We start from the raw sequence: 19,014 nt of genomic DNA on the forward strand, positions 1-19,014 counted from the left end.
CTGTATATGCAAATTTTCCATTAGCAGGAAAACGTGACCGCAAATGCGATTATTAATGTAATTATAAAGGTGCATTTTTATGGCGAAAATTTTCTTCCCCAAACTTGAAACTCACACGCTGCGTATGTATGCCAGTTAGGCTCTACACCAGTTGTAAAGCAGATCAATGTGCTTAATTTTAAGAAGTTATTTGGCCACTTTAGTTGTGATACAAACCTTATCAAAACATATAGGCCTATGGGCTAGGCTACATGAGGTGTGCGACTATGATTTGAAAAAGTAGCAAAAAAAAACATACAATTTGTTTTGATTTAGATTGGACCATTATCATGCTGTCACGCCCTGACTTATGGGACTCTAGTATGTTGAGTCAGGGTGTGGTGTTCTATGTTGTGTTTTCTATGTTGTCATTCTAGGATTGTATGTCTATGTTTGGCCGGGTGTGATTCCCAATCAGAGGCAGCTGTCACTCGTTGTCTCTGATTGGGGATCATACTTAGGCAGCCTATTGGCAGTCACTAGTTGTGGGATCTTGTTCCGTGTTTAGAGGCTTGTATTGTGTTTAGCCTTAGGACTTCACGTTACGTTGTTTTGTTCGTGTGTTTATCGTTTAAATAAACATGTATGCATTTCACGCTGCGCCTTGGTCTGACCAGTCCTTAACCGAACGTGACACATGCACCTGTCTCGAAACAGGGGCAGGGGAAAAATATATATTTAATCTATGCACTTAAATAGCGAATGGAGGACGCTTTTCCCGTGGTTCATTTTCATGCCAGCCAGGTGGGCTATACTCCTGTTTTAAAGATAAGCAATGTGCTTAATATTCGGAAGGTTGAGAAATAAATATAGTAGGCCTAGCCTATAGAAATCCTCCTCTTTTTAATAAAGGCCATCACTCTGTTTTTTCACGCAATTGCATAGCCTATTGAAATGTTGTGCAACATGAGCTCATGGGCTCTCATGAAGTGTTTGATTAGATTTTCGATTACATTTGCATTGATGTCAGAGTGATTAGAGGGACAATAGAGTGCTGAGTACCAGGCGGTTAGCAAGTTTGGTAGGCTACTAATGACCATCAGCAGCATCAGAGCTTGGAGAAGCCTAATTACCATGACTAAACGGTCACATGGAATTTGACTGCCATCATGACTCGTGACCACTGGTGTGACAGTAATACGGTCACTGTAACAGCCCTAATCGCCACATGCATTCACCATTGAATGTTTTGACTCGTAATACAGTATCTGTTAGAAATATTAATTTTAGTTAATGAGTTCAACATAGGCAGTCACATTTACATCATAAATATTGCAGTATAAATACTAGTACATTGACTTCATGTTCACAATATGTGTTACATTGTCCGTCTGTGAAAGATTGCAAGACCCACCTTTTCTTCAGTTGGATAGGTTCACAGCCATATATTTAGAAAGGGTAATTTCCCCTTGAAAAATGGAGGCTTGTGTGGTAGTAGAAGTATGTATCTGTGTATGTATATTTCTCTGGATATGTTTAATGATTTTGTTATGTATTAATTGATCATAATATCGGCTGTTTCTCAGAAAGTACATCCAATCAGGCTGAATTACAATATTTATATCTTATTATGACTCAATGTTATTCAATATTGATACCGTTGATTTTTTTTATAGAAAACTGAGGCATTGGATAAGTACTTTAATGCTAGTAGTAACATGCTGCAGTATCATAAGCTTTCCCTGCTAGGTATATCTGAATTATGTTCAGACATAAAGGTGCAATACACTTCACAAAGCCACTATTCTGTTTCATGGAACACTCAGTAACACCACGCCCCCAAAAAAGCCAGTTTCACAAGTCATCACTGGTGATCACAAGGCCGTTGGCTATCTGGTTCTCAAGAATAATCCCCTCCTCGTCCTCCTGCACAAGCAATGGAGAGAAATAAAAATGATCAACGACAAGCATTTTAGGTCTTCACAATAATTGTTTTTCATACGAGGTCTAGTAAATCATTTATTAACCTGTTAGATATACAGTATATCTTATAATTACTCAAATGATTCATAATCTACTAAAGTAGATGACGATCAGGTATACTTTATCCTCCTTGTTGTTTTGGATTAGCAGAGGTCACTCACCTCTTCTCTGGGAATGTAGTCTTTTTCTGTGCTTCTGTACGACACCACGTGGATAAGAGTATAAACTCTGAAAAGAGAAACATAGCACAGTGTACTTTTAGTTTGATTTCATCAAGACTCATCACAAGATAACTGAGCTGTAGCTTGCATTGAGCTGTAATAATGCGCACAGCATGAGATTGTAATCTTTATTCTATTCATCTTTCTGTCTTTTATTTTGACATTTCTGTCCTCTTAGGCATGTTTGGAATGGTGGTGTTATGTAGATATATCATACTGTGTTTGAGAAATGAGAAATGTTTGCCCACCTGTGGTAAAGCATAGCCAGGAACTGCACCACGAGAAGCACAGCGAATGACAAGAGGAACATCAGACTGAGAGGCTCCACCTTCAGGTATTCTCCTGATGATGTGCCATTTGGCCAGACTTTCTGAATCTTGATACTAATCACATCATTTCCAATGGCTTGTAAAAAGAAAGTGGCCACTATCCACAAAACGTTGACGATGAAATACAGAAACACTGCCTGTAAAACAACAATACATCGAAAGATGATCATTCTACGAGCCGTGTTTTTAGTAGAACGTAGTAAATAAATAGTAGAATAACAGAATAAAAGCCCACCTTGTTTCGTAGTGACTTCAGTTCCTTTGTCACCTGCTCTTTATGGGCTTTATCGTCAACGATAGGTGCGAGGTATCTCTCGAGCAGTTTCTTCCAAAAGTCGAGTTCATCCTGACAAAATACACAGGGAAACATGGTCGGTATATTTCCTCATTTTTGTTGGAACACATTGTTGCTCAACACTGTCTGTTGTTCAGATTATCACTCAAATGGTCTGGTTCCAGATTACTGAGTCATCTTGTTGCTGAAGTCCATCCCAGGTCAAAGATGTAGAGAAAACAATGTCCGGAGCTGCACTGGTAAGTCACCAGGCAATACAATATAACATGAAATATAATATGAATGGTGTGTTTTCACTCAAGCATTACCTCAGTGAGTTTCTCCACCTGTGGGGCAATGAGGGTCTTCTCTATGGCTCTTTTCACCCTCCTCTCAAGCCTCTCCATGCGGTTGGTTTTCAGGATCCTCCTGGCAGCCTCGTTAAGGGCGTACTGCAGCTCTTCTAGCTGGCTGTCGCTCAGCACGTCCTCTGGGCCCACCTTGTCCTTCAGCTCTCCGTTCACCGTGTCCGTCAACATCATCACCAGCTCCTCACACACATCCTCCTGGTTCTTGTTCCTCAGTGTGTAGCGGATCTGCTCCTGAAGGTTCCTTTTCAAGTTGGCATAGGTCAATTTCTTCAGGAACTCTTCCTTGACAGGCTGAACCCAATCTATTGAAAGCAAATTGTGTAGAGGTGCTGTTGATTATAGTTCAACTTGTAGTTACATACTGACTTTCTGTATGTTATAGGTTACAGCTATTATCTTTCATGTACTGATCCACCTACCACTTTGAGGTACAATTTCTCTTTCTTCCTCGGTGAAGCCACTGTAAACCGAACCGGCATAACCCATATTATCATCGTCATCGTCATGGTTATCGTCGTTGTCATCTTCAATGCTGGAATAGGCACTCTCCTTTTTAGGAACGCTGTCAACACTGCTGTAAACAAGAGGATAAAAAGTTACAACAGGTACAGTAGCCCTTCATTTGATAGAAGTTTGTTGTAGACAGTATATGAGAGAGAGATCCTTTGGGCCTTTGTGAAATGTTTTGTACATGCCTTGTATCAGATTCTGAGTCTTTGTCTTTCTTGGCTCTTCTTCTTTCTAAAAGCTCTGGACTTATTTCCTTATTATTTTCTTCATTCAGTGCGTTGTTTTTCTCTTCCTTGGTGTCGGGCTTCTGTTCTTGCACCACTTGCTGGGTGACTTGTGTGTTTGGATTCACTGCCTGCTGGAGTTGCTGGAGCATCAAGTTGTCGGTCTCTTGGGTGACTTGTAGTTTCATATCCCAACAGCAAAGTTTGCAGTTGCGATCACAGAGAACATTCTGGGTCTTCTTCTCTTCTTTCTCCTTGTTTGTCTCTCTGGTGCCCCATGTGACAATGTGCATGTTCACCAGGGAGTAGATTGTGAGCAAGAGATAACCACTGGGGATACAGATGAAGTACATCAGACCATAGATGATCATGCTGAACTCCTGGGGGTGAAGGAGGGCTGTCACCAGGTACATGGCAGCCATGGACAACAGGAAGAGGCCAGTTGGGGTGATGAATGTGCCCTGCATAGCCATGTCACCTGGGGAACGCATGAAATGAAATGTGTATCGTAATAGTCTGACCTGGCACCCAATCAACAGTAGTGATGTAAGATGTAGTGGTAAATTACAGCCAAATCTCAGCACCCAAAACCAAATCAGTTACAAATGCTGTCACGCAAGACTAAATGCAGCTCAATGTCATACAGCATGTTTGGATGAAAAGAAAGTTGACCAAATTCTACCTATTACTGATGATGACAGGTTAACAGACAATGTCAAAAGATAATTATAATTATTCTGATGGGCCAGGCAACAAAATCTCATTTATCACCAGCCTTTACCCTTTAAAGGATTAGAGGTAACCTTTAATATTTGCATAAACAACTTGGTACTGTATGTTGAGTGAATGGTCATGTGAAAAGTCATTGCCAAAGCTTACCGATGATGGCGAAGAATGATGCCAACATCAGAAAGGCGTACAACACACTCATAATGCCTGCGATGGTGATCTGGGTGTTTGGTTTAGCCAGAAAACAAATGAACATGTAGAAAATAGGTGGGATGACTGATATTATGATGGACAGGGTTCCTTCAATTTTGAACACAAACTGGAAAGCACCTAAAGAGGAAGACAGAAAAAGGGGTGAATACTTCCTGGGATGGAGATCTGTATATCCTAGCATATAACCTAGCATATAACCTAGCATATAAGAACAATACTATTTGACCTCATCTTAACTCATCTTCGCCACATGACTTTATGGTTTTATTGAACCAAAGCAAAAGTCATATAACTGATGGGTAGGCATACTTTATACTGTTTGTCCTTTAGCCCTGTGCCATAAAATGTGTAGTCATACGTAATCTCGTTCACCCAGCTGGCTCTCTGCCTAACGTTGAGCTTTTGAACTTACTGACAATTCGAAATACTTAACTTGACAATAGAATGTTATATATACAGTGGGGAGAACAAGTATTTGATACACTGCCGATTTTGCAGGTTTTCCTACTTACAAAGCATGTAGAGGTCTGTAATTTTTATCATAGGTACACTTCAACTGTGAGAGACAGAATCTAAAACAAAAATATAGAAAATCACATTGTATGATTTTTAAGTAATTAATTTGCACTTTATTGCATGACATAAGTATTTGATCACCACCAACCAGTAAGAATTCCGGCTCTCACAGACCTGTTAGTTTTTCTTTAAGAAGCCCTCCTGTTCTCCACTCATTACCTGTATTAACTGCACCTGTTTGAACTCGTTACCTGTATTAAAGACACCTGTCCACACACTCAATCAAACAGACTCCAACCTCTACACAATGGCCAAGACCAGAGAGCTGTGTAAGGACATCAGGGATACATTTTTGTAGACCTGCACAAGGCTGGGATGGGCTACAGGACAATAGGCAAGCAGCTTGGTGAGAAGGCAACAACTGTTGGCGCAATTATTAGAAAATGGAAGAAGTTCAAGATGACGGTCAATCACCCTCGGTCTGGGGCTCCATGCAAGATCTCACCTCGTGGGGCATCAATGATCATGAGGAAGGTGAGGGATCAGCCCAGAACTACACGGCAGGACCTGGTCAATGACCTGAAGAGAGCTGGGACCACAGTCTCAAAGAAAACCATTAGTAACACACTACGCCGTCATGGATTAAAATCCTGCAGCACACGCAAGGTCCCCCTGCTCAAGCCAGCGCATGTCCAGGCCCGTCTGAAGTTTGCCAATGACCATCTGGATGATCCAGAGGAGGAATGGGAGAAGGTCATGTGGTCTGATGAGACAAAAATAGAGCTTTTTGGTCTAAACTCCACTCGCCGTGTTTGGAGGAAGAAGGAGGATGAGTACAACCCCAAGAACACCATCCCAACCGTGAAGCATGGAGGTGGAAACATCATTCTTTGGGGATGCTTTTCTGCAAAGGGGACAGGACGACTGCACCGTATTGAGGGAAGGATGGATGGGGCCATGTATCGCGAGATCTTGGCCAACAACCTCCTTCCCTCAGTAAGAGCATTGAAGATGGGTCGTGGCTGGGTCTTCCAGCATGACAACGACCCGAAACACACAGCCAGGACAACTAAGGAGTGGCTCCGTAAGAAGCATCTCAAGGTCCTGGAGTGGCCTAGCCAGTCTCCAGACCTGAACCCAATAGAAAATCTTTGGAGGGAGCTGAAAGTCCGTATTGCCCAGTGACAGCCCCGAAACGTGAAGGATCTGGAGAAGGTCTGAATGGAGGAGTGGGCCAAAATCCCTGCTGCTGTGTTTGCAAACCTGGTCAAGACTTACAGGAAACGTATGATCTCTGTAATTGCAAACAAAGGTTTCTGTACCAAATATTAAGTTCTGATTTTCTGATGTATCAAATACTTATGTCATGCAATAAAATGCAAATTCATTACTTAAAAATCATACAATGTGATTTTCTGGATTTTTGTTTTACATGCTTTGAAAGTAGGAAAACCTGCAATATCGGCAGTGTATCAAATACTTGTTCTCCCCACTGTATATGGGGGAGACAACCACCCGATCAATAATATAATAATACTCTTAGCAAAAATGTTTATTTTTCATTTACAATCTGTAGAAACTATGAGAGGTTCAGAACTTTTGTGAAACAGCACAATGGAAAATATGGCAGCTATAAATCAAAACTGGATGGTCTTCAGAGATAGATGGGAGGGGTTGAGGGTAGCTGAAGGATGGGACTAAAAACAAACAAAATATAACTAATGTAAAATATACTGTGTCCATAAAATGTATATAGTATGTATAAGCTGGGAGTAGAAGCCTAAGTATGGTTGTCCATTAGTTTACTCCAATTAGGGGAGGGGTGGTAGGGTAAAGAAGGAAAATATATATTCTTTTAATATACAGTATTTACAAAAATACACACTACCAGTCAAAAGTTTGGACACACCTACTCATTCAAGGGTTTTTCTTAATTTTTTCAATTTTTTACATTATAGAATAATAGGGAAGACATCAAAATTATGAAATAACACATGTAGTAAGCAAAAAAGTGTTAAACAAGTCAAAATATATTATATATTTGAGATTCTTTCCACCCTTTGCCTTGATGACAACTTTGCACACTCTTGGCATTCTCTCAACCAGCTTCATGAGGTAGTTACCTGGAATGCATTTCAATTAAAAGGTGTGCCTTCTTAAAAGTTAATCAGTTGTGTTGTGACAAGGTAGGGGTAGGGGGTATACAGAAGATAGCCCTATTTGGTAAAAGACCAAGTCCATATTATGACAAGAACAGCTCAAATAAGCAAAGAGAAACGACAGTCCATCATTACTTTAAGACATGAAGGTCAGTCAATACGGAGCATTTTAAGAACTTTGAAAGTTTCTTCAAGTGCAGTCGCAAAAACCATCAAGCACTAGGATGAAACTGGCTCTCATGAGGACCGCCACAGGAATGGAAGACCCAGAGTTACCTCTGCTGCAGAGGATAAGTTCATTAGAGTTACCAGCCTCAGAAATTGCAGCCCAAATAAATGCTTCACAGAGTTCAATTAACAGACATATCTCAACATCAACTGTTCAGAGGGGACTGTGTGAATCAGGCCTTCATGGTCGAATTACTGCAAAGACACCAATAAGAAGAAGAGACTTGCTTCGGCCAAGAAACACGAGCAATAGACATTAGACCGGTGGAAGTGTGTCCTTTGGTCCAAATTTGAGATTTTTGGTCCCAACCGCCGTGTCTTTGTGAGACGTGGTGTGGGTGAACGGATGAACTCTGCATGTGTATCACCGTAAAGCATGGAAGAGGACGTGTTATGGTGTGGGGGTGCTTTGCTGGTGACACTGTCTGTGATTTATTTAGAATCCACTTAACCAGCATGGCTACCAAAGCATTCTGCAGCGATACGCCATCCCATCTGGTTTGGGCTTAGTGGGACTGTTTTTCAACAGGACAATGACCCAACACACCTCCAGGCTGTGTAAGGGCTATTTTACCAGGAAGGAGAGTGATGGAGTGCTGCATCAGATGACCTGGCCTCCACAATCCCCCGACCTCAACCCAATTGAGATAGTTTGGGATGAGTCGGACCGCAGAGTGAAGGAAAAGCAGCCAACAAGTGCTCAGCGTATGTGGGAACTCCTTTAAGACCGTTGGAAAAGCATTCCAGGTGAAGCTGGTTGAGTGTGCAAAGCTGTCATCAAGGCAAAGGGTGGCTATTTGAAGAATCTCAAATATAAAATATATTTTGATTTGTTTAACACTTATTTGGTTACTACATGATTCCATATGTGTTATTTCATAGTTTTGATGTCTTCGCTATTTTTCTACAATGTAGAAAATTGTAAAAATAAAGAAAAACCCTTGAATGAGTAGGTGTGTCCAAACTTTTGACTGGTACTGTATATATGGGGGATTGGAAATGATGCAGGTATATATGGGGGATTGGAAATGATGGGGCGGCAGGTAGCTTAGTGGTTAAGAGCGTTGTGCCAGTAACCGAGAGGTCGCTGGTTCTAATCCCCGAGCTGACTAGGTGAAAAATCTGTCGATGTGCCCTTGAGCAAGGCACTTAACCCTAATTGCTCCTGTAAGTCGCTCTGGATAAGAACGTCTGCTAAATGACTAAAATGTAAATGTAAATGTAAATGACATTGATAGAAGCCACAATCTATCTGCAATATTAAAGCTGATCTACCCCCTAATAAAAAAAATCACTTAAGGGAATATGTGTATTCTAGGTCATATAATATAATGAGTAATTGGTTAACAACACACAGACATAAAAGGTGCGTACAATTAACAAGAATGAACAAAACAAGCCGAGGGTGAGATGGTACCTGCTATCATCAGAGATACAGAGGCAGGACCGAGAATGGATGAGCTGACAGTAAATATCTGGTAGAAGATGTACAGTCTGGAGATAGAAGAGTTCCTCTTGACCGTCTCATTGCCGCTGTGCAGGAGGTCCAGGGTGTTGGCCAGAGTGGACGGCCCCCAGCGCCGCCTCTGGTTGTAGAACTCTTTGAACTCCTGAGGGGAGTTGGTGTAGGCGTCCGACGCAGCGTTGTACTCCACTCTCCAGCCCTGCTGAAGGAGCAGGGTGCACAGCCAGCGGTCCTCACCTGGCCAGCGGGAAGAGGGAATATTAAAGGAAGTCAATATACATATCAGGTCCTAGGACTGCTCTAGGGAACACTTAATGAGCAAGTAAATGTGTATGTCACCCTTGGTCGATTGAAGCCAACAGAAATAGCTCAAGAAACTGTGATGAAACGTTCTATGAACCTCCGGTTGTACAGTATAATACTCCAGTAGCCAATCAAGTGTTGTTGATGGGAGAACAAGAAAGTAGTCACCTTGATCATATTGAACGTACTCGGAGGCTCTAGTTGCAGTGGTGGTGTATCTCTTGAGCACATTGTCATCCATCAGAGCTGATCCCCTGAACAAGCTGAAACATCCAGGACTGCAGAGGACTGAACCAAACACGTGCTCAGCTGTTTTCTGGAGCCAGTGACCAACGGCATACTCAAATTTCTGATACCACACCATTGGACCTACAATAGAAATCAAGAAGCATGTCAGTCATGCTGTAGCGATAGCCTACATCTCCATGTCATACTGTGTGATGGAGATGGAGAAATGTAGCAAGACTTGTTTATACATAATCTCTCAGTGGTAATGGTTGGAATTGGATTAGGGGCTCACTATCGTGGAAGTATCACGGAAGATCTGCGATAAAATGTGAACTTCCATTTCCGATTGAGCCGACACATGCAGCGTTTACCGTGAATGCAGTCTCCGCAAACACGGGAACATTGCCTTTACATTTCAAGCGAGCTATAACGCAGATTTTTCGCGATGCTTCTGCGATACGGATAGATGCACTTGAAATATACTGTATGCTAGACATAGCCATGTCTGAGTGGACCCCCTAACTCACAACCGGCCGTGATTGGGAGTCCCATAGGGCGGCGCAAAATTGGCCCAGCGTCGTCCGGGTTTGGCCGGTGTGGGCCGTCATTGTAAATAAGAATGTGTTCTTAACTGACTTGCCTAGTTAAATAAAGGTAAAATACAAATAAAATCAGCTTTACTCACCCATTCCTGTAGGGTGGATTCTTCCGCATGCAGCACCCACATTGCCGTACTTCCGAAGTCGGTCCACCAGTAATATCAGAGCTGCGGGCTGGAAGTCTGTGTCCCCATCCAGGGCCATGATGTAGGTATTGTCATCAGAGATGTGTTTTCTCTTACTGTCATTGTCATGCTGTGGCAACAGGAAACTCTCCCCATCCAATGATATGAGACTGGCACGGCAAGGATTATTCTGTCTCTGTAGAAGACAGAGGGGGAAAAAAAGCATACACTTTAATTTAGGGAAACCATGGAAACCACAGATTTTTCATATTTACAGATCATCTGTGTTGCAGGGATAAAGACAATAACATGGAAATTAGCATTCAATATATTACATACCGTTATCTTCTGAGGATTCTTCACACTGTATCCTTTCCATCCAAGCAGATAGTAGAGGTACATGATCTGAAAGACATGTCAGATGCAAACCTATAACCTTTCATTTTCCTCAAGTGTGTCCATACTAAAACAAGAAAGCAATTACAATATATTCACGTTCTTCAAGAAATGTCATTAAAGTATGTTTAAAGAACGTAGGTTAACAGTGGTTACAGTGGTGAAATCATGGAATACAGTAATATTAAAAATCATCCTACCCACCTGTGACCATCTCTTCTTGTTTCTGATCAGCTGTTTGTCTTTCAAATGGAAATACAGCATGTTTCCTTCTGGCATCACAAACATTAATCGGCCACCATAGGGAGTCTCGATAATTGACACATCATCGGGCTCCTTATTGGTGAATACCCTAAAACACACAAACATTCAAGATTCATTATGAAACAGTTGTCTTTGGATTAATAGAATTGCCCATTTATAGTGAATGCATCTTAAAGTAGAGCTTGCTTGTGCTCATTAATTGACACTATTGGTCTGGGTTTATAGGGAGTAAAGTGCAAAGAAATATGAAATGTCCACTTACCTGTAAACCTCTATGACCACATGAATGAGATCGGTCACATATTCGTTGATTAACTTTTTGCCCATATTCTTTTCTATCATGTATGCATCATCTACAAATATGTGGCACTCAAAGTCAAAAACATCTTTATGTTCCTCTTTTGGATCACCTCTGTACCGGTCCAACCTGAAACCATCAAGACACATGACATAACAGAAAATCCTATTTTTATGCAAAACATTATAATAATCACCTCCTTATCATTCATTGTATTTTGTGAAAGTCTGTTTGTCCTGTACACACTAAGGTTGTACAACTGATGGGTAACAGATGTCATACAATAGGTTGTAATATAACTTATATTTTTGTGATTCAACGGAGAGTTTGTCTGTACAGACATGTTTACACAACCATTTTACGGTGTAATTATTTTTGTGCAGAAAAGCTCTATCACAACCAGTGACAAATATGTTGAGTGCTACATGAGTTATACAACTTGAGTGCAAGTGTGTACGGGGCCATTGTCTTGTGTTGTATACAAGAGGTCTCTGCTGCACACACTCACTCACACACACTCACACACACACACACACACACACTAATGTTATGAATTGATATTAAATAACTTTCAGGGCTAGAAATATTTCAATATCAAAGACAGCCAGCAAAATTGATAAGCACAATACCTGAACATGGATGTGAGGATCTTCAACATCTCGTCATAGGTCTCATGCCACATTGTTGCACAGAGGTAAATGACACAATTCTCAATGTCGTCAACAACACTACTGTAGAATGAACGACATGGGGAAAGTATGAGAACATGTTTGGACGGATGGGGAGAGATAGAACAGTTTCTAATCATGTTTGAATGCAGTGATCAGAGTTAATGTCAGTGAGTATATTTCAGCACACTACCACCAAGACTCTTTCTTATATAGTGCACTGTCGGCAAAACTCAACAATTACTGAACAATTGTCTGTTTACACTGTTGCAATGTGAAGTCTTAAACCACGTGAACTTTTAATCAATTAAATAGCAGAATCTTGCCTCTCCTGGTTCCTCATTTGCACAACCTTCATCTTGGTGTTCAGAAGCAGAGACAGGTCGATGAAGGCAGACTCGTAGAGGCGTCGTACAAACAGCTCAGTTGTGCGCTCGATCCTCTGGACCTTGAAGTTCCACACGTAGTAGGTGCATGTGATGAGCCCGAGCCACATGCAAATGCCCTCCAGCGCAAGTAGGGAGAAAGGCCAGGTCCAGTAATGGCTGTTCAAAGAAGTCCTGCAGATGCTCTTGGTGAGCTCCAGCATCACGACTGCGCTGGTGTTCTTGGTGCTCAGGTCCACTAGGCTCGAGCAAAAGTCTATGATAGAAGTTGTGTCGGCCCCAGCTAGGTATTCAGATTGCGTTAGGAAAAGGATCATGCCGAGGATGAGAACGGCGGGCCCGGTAAAACAGACAGGGAAGGCGAAGCTCATTCGCACGGAGTGGATCTTACAAGCCACCACCCCAAACCAATGGCATGCAGCGGAGAAAAAGGCTTGGAGGAAAAGGACAGTAAGACCAATATCAAGGGTCTCTTTATGCCTCGCAATTGTACTTTCATCTTCATCGGCCTTAGGAGTGAAATCAAAATCTGACCATACAATGTTTTCCTGTATCAACGCGTGGTAGATGAGGTACACAGCAGCAATGACTACGACCCTTAGGAGACTCGATATCACAAATACAAAATCTCTGAAGGTGTCCAACTCAGTCAGCATTTCCTGCATGTTGTTGCTCGCCTGCACTGGGTTTTCCCACCAGGTCAGAGAAACCAGAAAAGATGAAAAAACTGCAATGCCAACATACCAATAACAGTCATTTTCCTGAAGTGATACAAACGAGGTAACACGAACGTAATAGTCTGCCCCGAGAAGACAGTAGCCGGTCAGAACAAGCATAAGAGAACAAATAGGGAAGATGATCTTCCAGTTCTCTCTCTGCAGGCGAAATGCTATCTGTAGAACAGAGGAAAGCATGCAGACTCCGCCAGAGATGAAGAGGTTGGTCAGCACGTCAAACTGGGGCATCACTACCAGCACCAGGATGGAGGTCCCAAGAGACACCAAGCATTCAATCCCACACACCTGAAAGATACAGATTTACATTTGTATTGACAGCAAGCAGTGTTGGGGAAGCAACTCTGAAAATATAGTTTACCAGGCTACCAGTTACTTCACACTAGAAGAAGTTAAGCTACACTAAAGATACCCTTAAAAAACTAAAGTTACTTTGAAAAAGTAGTTCACTACATCCAAACTACTTTGTGAAATATTATCATATGTAAATCTGAAATGTCATAGACTACAAATTGCAAGAATAGATTACTTTGGGGTCATATGTCAACAGAATGTTTAATTTAGCCTATATAACACAAACACGATGTTTCAAGTGAGAATTAGGCGGTTCTGATGCTGAAAAAGAAAGGAAATTCTTGCCTACTTCACCCATATTTTCTTTTTGCAGAAAAAAGTAGTGTGTAGTTCCAGTAGTTAGCTACACCGCTACATGGTAAAAAATATTAATAATAACTACTGAAAACACTACCTAGATTATAAATTAATTCCCCAACACTGACAGCAAGCAATTTGAGCAGCAATTAAGACACAAAGATCACCAAGAAGTCAAAGCAAGCAATTTGAGGAGCAATTAAGACACAAAGATCACAAATAATCAAATTGTATAATATTTCAGCGTCAACTTACAATTCCCATAGTTCTCATGTTTGGTGGGACGAAGTTCTTGAAAGCGCATTTCCACAGTGACTTGAGGAACACGAGCAGGTTGGGCACCACCAAAGAGCACACCAGCATGAGCATGTAGTATTGTCTTTCCTTGGGAGTCCTAGTCGATGTGGGGCTTGAGAGTGTGGAGAGAACCAGTAGAGAGCCCTGACGATTGGATGTAAACAAAACTGACATCAGACTCCTAATATTATAGAATCTAAGATTCCTTCATTTAAACACTGATCTACATAGTGAGTGTGAACAATTCCTTCATAGTGTTTTGACTTCACGAGGAGAATGTTTGCAGTGTTAGAGAGAAAAAACAGATAGGAGAGTACTGTGTCTAGGGTATCAACCTGGTCTCAGAGCATTTCGTATTATTCTGTACGTAAATCCGAGGCCCCATTTAGTATGATATGTTATGTATCGTATGGTATGAATTAATTTGTGGATGTCCATCACCCATTTGGTATGACATGTTACGAATTACAATGAGCAGATTTGAGATCTGTCTCATAAAGAACGCATACCCCTTCCCTTGTATACTATTCATCAATGCTGAGTTGTGGGAATGTATCTGATATGGTATGAATTCGATATCGCTATATATGATTATAAGATGACATCCCAGGAGGTATTATGCTTGAGCCAGTAGTTTACAGGTTCATGGTGCTGGGGTCAATGCTGGATGGGATGTGAAATTTGCATTTTAGCTAACCCTAATCCTTTTCCTAATCTTAACCTAATTCTCCTAACCTGCTACGTTAATTATCCTAACCTGCTGCGTAAGTTCTCCTAACCTGCTACGAAAAGTCAATTCTGATCAATTCTGACATAAGATGTATCCCATCTAGACAAAACCAGGTGCTGGTCCCTCATTTTGGCTCACCTTGCTGATGACAGCACTGGACAGGACCATTATCCCCACAAACGCTGCCACCAGGTGCTGGAACAACTCAAAGCATCTTCTCTTTTCCTCTTTCTCAGCACCAATGGGATTCAACTGGAAAGGATCCCAGGTGTCCCTGTGACAGTATCGAACACAATTTCAAACAGTTAGTTAAAACTGTTCATTACTGTTTCATAAACCGTCCTTAAAATAATAACTTCTGGTCTTTATAAACCCTTTATAAAGTGTTACTGTAATGTCTGACTTGAAGATACGTTATATCCAGTGATGGGAAGGTACATATGTAGGATCTTAATTTGAGTGGTTTCTCACAGCAGGAAAATAATCCTGCAGCAACAGGAAATGTGAATTATTGTGTGGACCCCAATTAACATTATAACATTTTAAAATTGTAAATGTTGAATGACAAACTTTAGAAGCCTTTTAAACCCTTGAATACAATACAAGTTAGCGTTTCCTGCTGTGCATTTTCTGCAACAACAGGGTGATCAAATTAAGATCCTACACCTGTAGTTAACTTTAGTAGTTCATCAATGGGTCAAAGGAAGTAAGTTACAAGTGACATCATATAACATCCATTATAAACTGGGTGGTTCGAGCCCTGAATGCTGATTGGCTGACAGCCGTATACCACGGGTATGACAAAACATTTTTTTTTACTGCTCTAATTACATTGGTAACCAATTTATAATAGCAATAAGGCACCTCTGGGATTTGTGGTATATGGCCAATATACCACAGCTAATGCTGTATCCAGGCACTGGCCTATCCACAGGGGGTAGTTGGAAGACTCATAACATTGTAACACCTTGAATTTCTCCAAACAGAAACAAGCTAGAGTGATGAAACCTACACAGTGCATGTCCATTTAGGTTCTCTCCCTGCTTGTAAAGTCACAGCCAAATCTTTCACTATTTGCACGTTTTATGGGCACTTTTTTGGGGGGTGAAAGTATTTTTCTTACTGCCCTGAGAATTCATTCCCAATAATTCAAACTAGCATAATTTGTATCACCATCTGTTGGCTAAACATTGACATGAATGATGTGTCACTATTGTTGTCTGTTGCTAAGCACATGAGGTTTTGTCATGGCAGCTGGTTTGGGGGCAATTGTAACACAGTGTTAAAATGACCCTGAGCCAAGCAACCAAATGATGAAAACAAGTGATGTTAACTTTAAGATTGTATGAATTATACATTAATTATACAAATACTAACTTTAAATAGCATTGGGGTCCTGTAGAGTGCCAAAGAAGTTGTAAACAGATATAATCTGGACACAATCAGACTATTCAGATGTTTTGAGAGGAACCAAATGGACATGCACAAACATGGGTGTTACTGTAATTATTGGTTAAGTACATATAATTACTAATTTTTCTAGCAAAATTATTACATATGATGATTCATTAACATGAATGTTTTTTAAGTTAAGTACATTTATTTGGTTTATTTTTAGGGTGTTACATTTGACCCCAGCAACTGTTAGAATTGCCCCTGCCACGGGGGAAAATTGTCACGACTTCCTCCGAAGCTGCCTCCTCTCCTTGTTCGGGCAGGCTTCGGCGTTCGTCATCACCGGCCTTCTAGCCACTGCCGCTCCTCATCTCATCATTCCATTTGTTTTGTCTTGTTTTTCACACACACCTGGTTCATATCCCCTCATCAGTCTCTGTATAATTATTCCCTCTGCTCCCCAATGTCTTTGTGTGTTATTGTTCCATGTGGAGTTGTCGCTAGCTCGTGTTGAGCATTATGTTACTTTTATCGCCGGGATATTCACCCGTGTGTTTTGTTTTCCCAGTATGCATTTAAGTCGCACTGTATTTGGTTTACGCATCGCTGTGGACTGCTGTATTGGCCAAATAAACCCTATTATTTTATTCACACCTCCTGCGCCTGGCTCCGTCCTACTCACCTTGTAACAAAAATGTAACGTCCAGACTTTTCGGATTAAAATCGATATTGTGATCCGACCGTCTTATGTACATACCTAGAAATTGTATAAATGATTAGGAGACATATGTACGTTTCTTATATCAAAACATGACTGGCCTAGTTCAAGTGATTTCTGAGCCGTAGAGTAAAAGAGAAAAACTGTTACAATTTCCTCCAGTCTCCCTTACTTCAGGCAGAGCAAAATATAATTGTGGGTACAGTTACCAAAAAATATTGAGAACCACTGGTCTTTTAGATGGATAGTATTTGACAAAAAAATCCACAGATTCGGTAATAAATAATTAATTCAAATTGTATTGGTCACAATATTTAGCAGATGTTATTGCGGGTGTAGCGAAATGCTTGTGTTCGTAGCTCCCACAGTGCAGTTGTATCTAACAATTATATATTTAAATTTGTTAATCTATTGATGAGTTTATTTATACCTATAATTGTATGCTATTATTAACCCTAAAGCATGAATTCATTGCAATGCCTCTGTCATGCTCGTTTAGTCTAAGCATATAGTGTATGTAGTCATTTAACAAATATTACATTGTAAGATGCTTGTGGTGTTTTCATTCCTATTAAACGGCTTCCTTTCAATATAACAATGTCAGTATTGATCTGATTGTATATTGTTATCACGCTATACCCTCCGTACAATAATATATCAATTATAACAGCTTCTAGTGACATCTCACACACTGACGAGGCTAATTCCAGCATTATCAGTGCAGAACAGAGGCCCACGATATGGAGCATTTGGGAAGGAATTCAACTTTGCTTCCTTGTATTGTATATCTTCAAAACGACATTCTCATTAGCCTCCCAATAATGGTAAATTATATCTACCGTAGTACATGGTATAGTTGTATCATGATATAGTTATATTACTTCTATTTAGTATGATTTCAGTATAGGTGGAATGTTTTCAATTTGTGGAATGATTTCTGGTTTTGTCTACAGTGCTAATTATTTTCAGTATCAGGCCCTGTGAATCCTAACAGTTTTGCTTGAAATGATTCTCACTTGAACTAAATTAAATTATTCTAGATGGATAAAACTAACCTGTGCCTCCCTTCCCTTTTCCGCCCTCTGAATTTGAGCTCCTCCATTTTTCACCGTCCTTCGTGGTAGAGCTCAGTGGTCCTTAGTCCTAGTCCATTTGCTGAGGTACTAAGGTATTGACATGCGTCAGTTTACTTTAATAAGCGACCACTATTTGAGATGCCTCAGGCCCTCCCCCTTTTACTGTCCATTCACCCATAAAGAGGTACAAAGATCATCCGCAAGACGTGACACTAATATTTTTATTGTCTCTCACGGAAATGAATGAAACTAAAGTTTACATTTTGAGGTATCTTTTTGCTTACCTTTATGACAGTTTACACAATTTACATACTGTATGTACAAACTTAACCACCTCAAACATTTACATGTCTTCAGTGGGCAATTTCGTCACCAAGATGAGTTACATTTTTAAAGAATATACTTGATATTCTGGTTCTATCATTACAGAACATAAATTAACAGATATTCAATGCAAGGTCATAGTATGATGAAGGACCTCATAGATAAATACCCACCACACCCAAACTTAAACACTTTGAGATGTGATTTTGCTTTCAGGACTCCTTTAACAATGCTTTTGGATTACAAATGAAGAATGTGTAAAAAAATAAAATAAATCCCTCAGTATACAAAGACCCTCCATTTGTACTATGTCTACAAAAATAAGATACACAGATCTCCATGGATGAGGAGCTTAGTAACTCCAACGGCTTAAGGCAGAGTTCAGAGAGCTTATTTCCATGTTAATGTGTACACTGATCGATTGTTCCATTTTTATCCTCCCAATTTAGGTAGGACTTTGGTTTCATAAGGAAGTGAAAATGAAGTGAAGAAAATACTTGTCTGCAGTGCGGGGAGAAAAATATCCCCCCCTTGACAAAATTGGTGCTTAGTACACAGTGACACACTTCCTGAACTTGCTACGGTATCGCAGATCATTAGCCACTTTGGCATAGAAGCCTA

General features: G+C 40.6%; 1 protein-coding gene across 1 annotated transcript; it reads right to left on the minus strand.

Moving 5' to 3' along the window:
- Window positions 1–1,833: 1,833 nt before the first annotated feature.
- LOC311100763 (chitin synthase chs-2-like) lies at window positions 1,834–18,095 on the minus strand (the record flags this gene model as incomplete). Its single annotated transcript, XM_084141726.1, has 19 exons — window positions 1,834–1,905; window positions 2,124–2,190; window positions 2,432–2,649; window positions 2,748–2,858; window positions 3,116–3,459; window positions 3,577–3,731; window positions 3,829–4,369; window positions 4,771–4,950; window positions 9,154–9,438; window positions 9,673–9,873; window positions 10,418–10,652; window positions 10,796–10,861; window positions 11,057–11,204; window positions 11,379–11,543; window positions 12,044–12,145; window positions 12,409–13,490; window positions 14,109–14,294; window positions 15,019–15,154; window positions 18,049–18,095. The coding sequence occupies 19 exons, from the start codon at window positions 18,093–18,095 to the stop codon at window positions 1,834–1,836; spliced, it is 4,341 nt and encodes a 1,446-aa protein (XP_083997852.1).
- Window positions 18,096–19,014: the final 919 nt, after the last annotated feature.

Source organism: Coregonus lavaretus (genome assembly GCF_964263955.1).
Source record: "Coregonus lavaretus genome assembly, chromosome: 25".
NCBI classification, from domain to species: domain Eukaryota; kingdom Metazoa; phylum Chordata; class Actinopteri; order Salmoniformes; family Salmonidae; genus Coregonus; species Coregonus lavaretus.